The 10,850-nt window shown below is 31.7% G+C and overlaps 1 protein-coding gene across 1 annotated transcript; it reads left to right on the top strand.

The window, feature by feature from the left end:
* Window positions 1-7,953: 7,953 nt before the first annotated feature.
* LOC122588364 (glutathione S-transferase T3-like) lies at window positions 7,954-9,823 on the top strand. Its single transcript, XM_043760470.1, has 3 exons — window positions 7,954-8,323; window positions 8,780-9,050; window positions 9,331-9,823. The coding sequence occupies exons 1-3, from the start codon at window positions 7,954-7,956 to the stop codon at window positions 9,821-9,823; spliced, it is 1,134 nt and encodes a 377-aa protein (XP_043616405.1).
* Window positions 9,824-10,850: the final 1,027 nt, after the last annotated feature.

The raw sequence follows: 10,850 nt of genomic DNA, 5'->3' as shown, positions 1-10,850 counted from the left end.
TGATGTGGGGTTGTGTGATGTGCCGTTTTGGGTTTGGTTCTTAGCTTTGGATTCTGATATAATAGCTGTTTTTTTGAATGAAAGTTTTACGAGATGGAGACATAACTAAAGAAAAAGGAATCCGACCAGTCAGTAATGTTTGACTGCTTTTGGGTAATGTGTTCTGAAACCATATACTAGTACTGAAGTTTGTTTTGAAATTCGGCTAAATTACAGGCTGGGCTAACCCGCTAAAGCAAATATGCCAAGAGATATTTTTGCTTTCACAGATTTTTATTGGGTCACTTTTATGTATGGGTAATGAGGCAATGGGCTACTTGTGTTTCAAATCTTGTCATTTTAATATTTTAATATTTATCTTTTTCTTGATTGGTACTTTATTATTTTAACAACTGATGAAAGTTGAAAAGCAAAATCTAGTGGAAGCGTGTTACGAGTCAGATCAACTCGCTGGACACACTAAATAAGTTTTAACAGTGAATAAGCGGCTATAGGAACGCACAGATCTAATTCATCAGAGCTCACTCTTGCAAGAAAATTTTATGAATAAAATGTACTAATTAACAAAGGATAGGGTGTATTTGTCAAGCTAGAATTGTAGCTCGTGTTTCTGTTTGTAATTGCAGCTTTTTTTAAAAATGTTTTTCGCAAAACAACTTATATATAAGCTTTAAATATATAATTAAAAAAGAAAAAATATTTTTCTATATAAGTTTTAGCTACTTTATAAAAGGGAATTCAAGTAAGATATAGTTAAATGATATATTTTAAAGATATATATGTATCAAATAAAGCTTTAAAACTTTGGCTAGTAAAAAGTTTTAAAATCAAACTAGCATAAGTATTTGCTAATGAAGCACATAGCCACATATCAACGGACAAATATTTAAAGATCGCGAAACAGATTTCATGGTTCATTTAAAACTATTTGAAGTAACAAATGTAAACGTAAATAGCTTAAATATCTGAAATACTACTTCAAATATAGTATATCAAAAGCTGTAAGAAATTGTAGAAGTATTTTTCACAGCTAAATTTAAAGGAACTTTTATAAATTATAAAGGAATTTTCTATACATCTTGAAAATATTTGCATCCTACATGATTACATGTACGGACAGTCGGACACAAGTAACATAAATAATGCCAGAAATAAAATGGTTATTCATCTTTTACCATGTCCTACCTTTACCTTATTATTACATCATAACTAGACAAGGGTGCTTATGATCACTAACATATAATTAAACGTTTAAATATTCTCAAAAAGATTATGTGTCCGAACTTGTAATATAACATCAGAAAATTCCCATATGAGAAAGGGAAAATTGTCGAATTGATGTAAGATTTTAACTAAAATTGTAGGGCTTTACCATCAAAGCCAAGGCAAAATTTTGGACCATGTCTCTTAGATTTGTGCTACTCCTTTCGATTGGGCCATTTCTCTTAGTTTTCAACCGATACCGTACCCCTTTGTTTTATATATAAAGGGCCAGCACTCATCTTTCCTTACCGACCCACCGTTTGTGGGATGTGATCAATTGTGTAGAAACAAAACACAATGTTTTCCTACCTTTAAGGCGTAAAACAAGTGGCTAGTAGCTAGGGACGGCATCATATTATTACATTGTATAATTTGTGTGACCGTTTGACCCCTTCTAAAACGACTAAAGTGCCTCCATCGCTGGTTTCATGTCCAAAATGCATGTTCCATTTATTAAGTTGGCTATGCACTTGTTAATTTAAAAGAAATAAAAATAAACCCAATTGGTGCATGTTACGTTATTTGATGTATTTTACATGTGTTCACTCAAGGTATCTTATCTGATATCTCGCTGATGAGACTTTGGCAATTGTTACAATGTTACTTATTCGATATATAATACCCATTGTGATAGACAAAAGAATGTTGACTGATAGAGATTAACCCAAACTATGGAGCAATGACTTGGACCGATGACTTTATATCAGGGTCAAACACAAAACTTCTTCTATATAATAAACATTACCCCCAAACTATTCACACTCATCCGTTCCTAAATCATAAATAACTTTTTCATTCCAAGAGAAATGGCAAGTAAATCGTTTAGCTCCGGTACGATGATTTTACTCTTCGTATTTATCATCGTTCTATCGCATCCCATGCACCCACAATCCAATGCAACAGCCTTAACTTCTCGTCGTGCGTAACCTTTTTTTTTTCTTCCTCCTTTATAGAACTTGGTGTTTTAAGTCTAAAGACGTTATTGTTACTAATATCCTATATATGTTACTAATTGCTTTCCCACATTTTGGTTATATATGCAGAACTATACCAGAAACCCCGTTATCCGCCATGTTTGTGTTGTCAAACAGACGCACCACCACCGCCCCCTTGTGTATGTGCATGTTATCTGATCGATTCAGAAAACAAGTCACCCTAATATTGGAGAAAATCGATTATTTCTATCTATGGAAAGAGATCCAAATTACACGATCAAGCATATACTATACATATACACTTACAAGTTACAACAAATAAAATACTACAACAAATAAAATACATGCCGTACTTGTATTATATTATATAGTTTATAAATATATCGACATTGAATTGAAAGATGATTAAGGTTAACTAATGTATGTATTTCTTCACAAATGGAATTGAATGAATAATGATGGTATGCCATTTTTATTTTTTTTTAGTATGGAGTATCAACTATTTTATTGTAATAGGAATAATGATACGTCAAAGTTCAAACCTTAAATAGTCATTCCCTCTGGTGATACACCAATATAAACACTCACATTAGTTTACCTTAATCATCTTTGAATTCAAATATTCAATGATTAATGACATATAATAAATAGTAGTGAAAAAAATCAATGTGTGTATGTAACTTGTCTTCAGCTACTATTGTAGGAAAGAAACTTTGTTTTGGTTCATTGTATGTAAGTTTGTCTTAAAACTGAACGAATTGTATAAGAAATCGGCCGGATACTAACGTGACACCATCAAACATCTGATACGTGACCCAGTGAGAGACCACCACATCAGAATTTAGCAGATTATTTACACGATTCGTTCAGTTTAACAGGTTACTTACATACAATGAACTAAAACAAAATTTTTTACCTACAATAGTAGCTGAAGACAAGTTACATACATACACATATTCTTTTCCCTAAATAGTGTGGAGTACTAACTATTTTGTTGTAGATAGAAATAATGATACCTCAAATTTTCAAGTTTATCGAAGAAATAAAAGTAGCCCATGTAACATTTTAGGGCCGTTAATACTTGACCCAACCCGAATTTCAACCTGAATTTGATCCAAAAAACCGGGTTAGGTTGGGAAATGTCGACACATCAACCCCTTAACCCGCCAACCACCAACGCACAACACATAATCTGTTTGACCTGAAATCAACCCGTTAACCTGCTAACTCATTTTACGAGTCAACTCAAAACTTTATCTGCCAACCTGATATGTTGGTGGGTTGGGTTTGGGTTGACAGATTGTGGGTCAGGATTGAATTGAAATTTCTATCTTGAAACTTTTAATGGATCGAGTTAGAGTTAGATATTTTCAACCCACCAAATAACCCATTAACTCGAACCACCCATTGACACCTCTACTTGGTCCACCCGTTTATATCTATTTATTGAAAACAAATATTCATATTCATACACGTAATCATACTTTTCTTTCTTTAGTAACAAAACAAGTACGTAAGTTTTAAAGTGGTTCGGTTTGAATATTTGATTACATGTTAACATATATTTGGAGATAACAAGTTTTGTAAATGATAGATCAAAAATGGAATAAGAATTTTATAAATTTATGAACAATCATGATAGTTGAGAGAGAATTGATTTTGGAATATTTTGATATTGAATTAAATTGAAATGAAAAATACAAAATACAAATATATAACTGTCACTAACCGACTCTCCTAACTATTTACACTTTACATCCCTGAACTTATATAAACTTACAAAACTATCCTAAACTGAAACTTGAAGACTAAAATAGAGTGAATGAAAGCTAAATTGGACTGTTGATTTGTAATTGAGTTTATAACTGGTGCACTAGTTCTGGTATCTCCTTTAAATTTAATGAATACACTAATTTTAATTTAAACATAAATTATATACAATAATATAAAATCATGTAACTAACTATTGTTGATCGATGCAGTGGCATGGCTTACCCTTTATTTGTAAAACTGTACCGTGCATCGGTGCATGAAATTAGCAAGTGACTAAATTGTAGAATACAAATTAAGGGTCCAGTTCATACACTAACAAAAGGTTGCGAAAAGCAAAATGCATGGTGTTATTATATAGATATAGATTAGTAAACAACAACGTACAACTGAACTTAATCCTTAAAGTTGAGTTATAGACGGTTTTACTTTTATGTATATCTAAATATAAAGATAAGTAAACGTTGTGTTTAAATATAAAAATATTTTGTATATGTAAACAGTCGACCGTCTCAACGGTTCTGTTTTATATGAATCGAAGGTTTCGCTTTCAAAAGCATTAAAGTGATAGACGTAGACATCCCCCAACTCAACGCATTAACGCACCTCCTCTTCCAAAGCCAGACAGCAGAAAGTCAACACTTGACTACTCTCACTTCTATCACAATTCAATTCAAACCGAACTACATGCATCCAAGCTAGCTAGTACTTCAATGCATAAACAGTACATAAATATTTCCCAATGAATATAATTAAGATATACGAGAATTAAATAACTTTCATCACCTCCTGTTATTGTAAGTTGTAACATTATATATATATAATATATATATAGGGATGGGAATATAAGGCTGTCGGGTATTCAAACTTAGGTGTGGACCACTCACATATTGTTTTTTTAATCCATAAAAATGATTATGAGGGCCCATGCATTTATTCATTAAACAAGAAATAATAAAATATTAGTATGTGAGGGTTCCACACCTAAGCTTAGATGTCAGACAGCCTTATATTCCCTTTTCCTATATATATATGTGTGTGTGTGTGGGTGTGATGTACATTAAATATCATGATCCAAAACCGAAAAATAAAATTATAAGGCATAAAACTAATTTTCCTCGTATTTGTCGAATAATCATTTTGTTTAAGAGTTCATGTGCATTTTTCCTGTTTGTACTTTTTTATAGAACTTTTTTTTATGTTGTATAACTACTTGAGTACTTGCTACTTATATAATACAAGCATGGTACCCGCGCAATGCGACGGTGTTAGTGAGCACGGCGGTCTAGTATTGTCGGTGACGGTATCATTTTTGATGGTGACAATATCAAGTCTTAAATGATAATTTAAGTGGTTAAAAAATCGTGACAACAACATTTTTGTTTAACTTTTAGTGACACTTTTAAGTGTCATTAAAAAAATCATAAAAGTGTCAATTGAATTTATAGAAGTATGACTAATTTTCAAAATATTTTACTTGCACATAAATACATAATATATGTATAATGTGGGTAATTTTTTTTGTTTTTTTACCTATTCCATTTTTATCGCATATCATGATCCAAAACCGAAAAATAAAATTATAATGTATAAAACTACTTTTGCTCGTATTTGTCGAATAATCATTTTGTTTAAGAGTTCATGTGCATTTTTCCTGTTTGTACTTTTTTATAGAACTTTTTTTGATGTTGTATAACTACTTGAGTACTTGCTACTTATATAACACGAACATAGTACCCGCGCAATGCGACGGTGTTAGTGAGCACGACGGTCTAGTATTGTCGGTGACGGTATCATTTTTGGTGGTGACGGTGTCAAGTCTCAAATGGTGTAGGTTGATGTAAAGGTGATAATGGAATAATTAAAAAGATAAGGGCTTAAATTGTTAGTTATAAATAAATGTCAAAGGCAATTCTGGTAATTCAAAGACAGAAATTAATAAAAATAAAAAGGACTCTTTTGCTTTATAAGGGATCGAGTAGAGAAAAAAACAAAAAAGTTGAAGGAAAATAAAATATTCTAAAGATAAATATATTTAATTGGGGGAAGAGGATTTACTTTATTACGAAGTAGAGATAAGAACTTAATTAAACAAGTGATTATTAATTCTAGAAATTTAAACAATAAATGCACATGAAAATCTATCTTCGATAGCATACAATGTCTAATTAATTCTAAGTAGTTATATGATTCTTGTTATTTAATTTCACATAACGGTTCTCACAACATATATATCATAGACGTCTTCTCGTAAGATTATTCTTTTAGGGAAACAAAAAGCATGATAGTTGGGTTAAACATATAGATAATGATAAATCAACCTAATTGGTGTGTTTAAAGATATGTCTAATAGTAAGATGATGAACATGTGGAAAATCAGAGGGCAAAATTAGAAAAGAGAATTAGTGAAATGCACATGTTAAATTTTTAAGGTTTTAGGTTGATTTTTAAGCATATTATAAGTTACATTGATTAATTATTTTCCTAAACATATATATTAACCATTTAGAGAGGAAGTGACGGGTGATTATTTTTTACAAGCACTAAATTAAGGTGTATTGATGTAACACGTACTCTTTTACTCTACATAGATACAGTGTGTTATTGTGTGTATCCATCCATGTGTATAGTAGGTAGGGAATAGAAAGATTAGCTGTCTTCAAAACGAAACATGGAAAGCTTTTAAATACCATCACATGCATTTGGCCACAATTACTTACTCATCTCCCCAACTACTTCACTCCCCAAACTCCCATTTTATTTCATTAAATATGTTTTTTGTTTTTCTTAATTTGCAAATTTTACACCTAAATACTCCAAATAATTCTATCAAGTGGGTTACCATAGAGATACCAAGACGCTCTTAAAGTATACATATTCAAATTCTTCATTTTCACAATCGTTTTGTCATATTTTGTGTAACTAACCAAATCAAAAGGTTTGTGAAAACATATCACTTTTCATATTTAGAATGAGGCAAAACTAATGATGTACGTTTAGACGAATCATGGATGGATGCAAAGTATCAATATTTTGTTATTTACAAGAAAAAAGTAGAAGAAGAAAGAATACATTATACAACTACACATCAAAAACTGTGTAAGAACAGCTACCTAAATCGTCCACAATCACTCTTATAATATGGATGGTTCTCATTAGTTGTTAAGTAGTTTAGTAACAGTTTGATTTCGTGGATATGGTTGGAAGGACATGTACATTAAAAATTTTATGAAATAAAAAATAAATATATATGTCAACTGTAAATTGGATAATGATAAATTCGATCACAATCATATAAAACAAGTAATAATTAATAATTACTTTTGCCGTTCGAAAAAAAACACAACTAATTACTCGTACATGTTAATGTATAATCTACAATTGTTTACAATAATTGTTGTGAAAAGATTAAACATCGTTGTTAGTTGATCTAGACATATATTCTGGTTGATCCCGAATTCTGAATCCATAAGGAATCGAGAAGTGCTAAAATGACAAAACAATTACCAGCACATATTAGACCGAGCGGAGTGGACTACAAAACGCCCGACCCTCGCCCTCCCTCGCCCCCCACACCACCCCGTCGACCGATCTCCCTCTCGCCCGTCTTCTCCCTCTCGCCCATTTCTTCCTTTGACCTCACGTTGACCGAGGTGTATTTATTGCATACCGGCTAGTTTTGACTAGATTAAAAAAAAAAAAAAAAATTTCCCCTTTTTTTTTAAAACAAATCCTTTCCTTCCATTTCCCTTTTACATTTCACACACACAAATACCTTTTTTCTTCCTTTTTTTACTTTCATCTTCTTCATCTTAAACCAAAAATGTTTCCAAACAACAACTTCAACAACAACCCTTTTACCCCGGGTAATCGTAGTCAACGTCCGAATAACCCAAATCAACAACCCGATATGTTAAACGACTTTAATTTACTCAATAACCCACAACTTTTCCAATTGATTCAACATATGTCTAGTAATCAACAAATGGGTATGGGTACGGGTATGGGTTCTATGGGTATGGGTCCGGGTATGGGTATGGGTATGGGTCCGGGTATGGGTATGGGTGGTTCGAGCCAACATGAAACTTTTGGTGGGTCGTCTAGCCAACAAAACACTCCCGGTTCATTTTTTGATCGTCAAAGGCTAGTTGAGACTCCACCACTAGATTCTCAAGATGATGATGTTGTTCAAGAGACACAACCACCCCCTCAACCATCAAAACCAAGGCGGCATAGAAAAAAAGTCGCCGGCGAAGACGAACCACGACCAAGAAATGTCATACAAACGTGGTTACCGTCGGAAGAAATGAATCTAGCTACGGCTTGGCTATCGGTGACCGAAGACCCGGAATGTGGTATTTTTCTTTTTACGCATACTATTTTATATATATATATAAATATGCCCATTTTTTTAAAAAAAAAATTTGTTTCGGTTTTTTTTTTTTAAAAAATTTTGTTTCGTTTTTTTTTAATCTGTTTCATTTTTTTTATATAAAATAAAAAACTGTTTTAGTTTTATTTTTTTAATATATTTCGGAATTTTTTAAAAAGAAAAACAGCTTTTAATAAAAAACAGATTTTTATATATTTTTTTTTTCAAAAAAAAAGCCGAGTTTTTTTATTATATAAAACAGTTTTTTATTTTTAAAAAAACAGTTTTTATATAAAAAAAAATACGAGTATTTTAATTAAAAAAACGGTTTTTTATTTTTAAAAAAATAGTTTAAAAAAAAAAAAACATACGAGTATTTTAATTAAAAAAAACAGTTTTTTTATTTGAAATATTATTTGTGTTTTGTTTTTTGTTGTAGCAAATTATCAAAAAAAGGGGGTATTTTGGTCACGAATAACCGAAACTTTGGCAACATTAAAAGAAAAGCCGATAGATTACCGTGACCCCGAAGTTGTGAGTGCAAAATGGAGGAAGATACGTCCAATTATTCAAAACTTCAACCAAATCTATACTCGAATCGGTCATGCAAGTGGGGAAAACGATTTAGATCGTGTTAGAAAGGCCAACGAAGAGTATGAAGGAACTTATCGCAAGGTTTTTCCGTATTCATCAATTTGGGGCAAAATTCGGTAAATATTTTACTTTTTATTAAGTCTAATTATGTTTAATATATATATGTACATTTCATTTTATTATGTTTTATTAAGTCTAGTATATATAAGTATATATATATGTACATTTCATTTTATTCTGTTTTATTATGTCTAATATATATATGTACATTTCATTTTATTATGTCTAATATATATATGTACATTTCATTTTATTATGTTTTTTTATGTCTAATATATATATGTACATATATTACTTTTTATTATGTTTAATTATGTGTTATATATATTTATATAGGTACAGTTCGAAGTTTTATCTCGTGGACAAAAGCGCTGTGAGGACCAATCTCGGTGAACCCACGGCCAAAAGGTCGAAGACTTCATCATCCACCGACCCAGTGGCTAGTCAAGGGTCGGATGCTAGGGTCAACTTTGACCTTAACTCGTTTGAAGAGTTGGGTGATAATGATAATGAGCCGGGGCTTCAAGAACGACCCATTGGTAGGGACGCATCAAAGAAAGCGTCGAGAGGGGAAGCCGGGTCGAGCTCAGGAGGCAAGGGGAAAGGAAAGGGTAAGTATATGGAGACGTTTGAAGGAATTGCGAAAAAGTTGGATAAGTTGTTTGATATGAGCTCGAAGAAAATTGAGTTGAAGGAAAAGAAAGTTAAGATCATGGAAGAAGACCGCGATTGGAAGTTGTTGGGTACCGACTATTCCCACCTTCAAGAGTCGGACCGAAGCATCATGGAACGCAAAAAACAAGCTCTTCGTGAAAAATATTTGTCTTGATTAGTTTTTATATTTAATAACTTTGTTATTTTTATGAACTTTTTTATTTTTCGAACTTTGTTATTTTAAGAACTTTCTTATTTTTATGATTAACTAGTAATAATTTTAATTATGTTTGATAAATTTGTTTATGTTTAAAATATATATGTATTTCCTTTTTATTATTACAAAGTTTACAAAAGAATCAAAAATAAAAATAAATCAATCATTACCACATGCCACAAGTCGCCCACCCCTTAAAAACCCACTCATTTCCACCTTTTTTGAGGGGCAACTCTTTTTATCCCACATGCCACATGGCACAAGTCGCTCCCTCCTTCCCCCGACACGACTCCTCTTAGTCTTAGAATTTAGAAATTGAGTTTTGACGTGAGATTGACCAATTAAATTGCAATCATGTTTTTCTTCATCCCCTATTGATAATCACACATAAGTTTGTAACATTTGTTTGTAATTATTGAGTATGTTATTTTAACATTTCTTAACTGAAATCACAAAGAAACAAACTTTTACGACAAAAACTTGGTAATCGCCAAACAGACCGCTATCCTTCTTTGAACTTCTTTTTAATAAAGCCCAAGTTTGGTAAAGTCCTAATGGACTAGACCTTAGATTTCAAAAAGCCTAATAAGATATGACTCTTTAATTTGGCAATAATTAATTTAGACCCGATAGAGGGACCATCATATCTAACTCCGGTTTTCAACAAAAGATATACGAGTATATCCTTTTCGATAGATTTGGAACTAAACTTTTTTTTCCACCCTCTAAAACAGTAAATTAGGGCTCAGCAAATGATTAAACTTGCTAAGTTATGATCATCAAGTTATTTTAACAAAACTGAACATATATATGGATGAAATCAATTTCTTCCACACTTTATAAACGCTGATAAGGCAATAACCAAATGTCATTACTAACAAACTGCCGAAAACACGAGTACTGACTTACACGTGTTATAGTACAAAACTACAAAAGAAACTTACAACAGCGAATTAAAGTTGCTATGTCATGATCAAATTCGATC

This window comes from Erigeron canadensis, chromosome 2 (genome assembly GCF_010389155.1).
Source record: "Erigeron canadensis isolate Cc75 chromosome 2, C_canadensis_v1, whole genome shotgun sequence".
NCBI lineage: Eukaryota > Viridiplantae > Streptophyta > Magnoliopsida > Asterales > Asteraceae > Erigeron > Erigeron canadensis.
The sequence above is the reverse complement of the archived record's forward strand: the minus strand, read 5'-3'. Positions and strand labels throughout refer to the sequence as shown.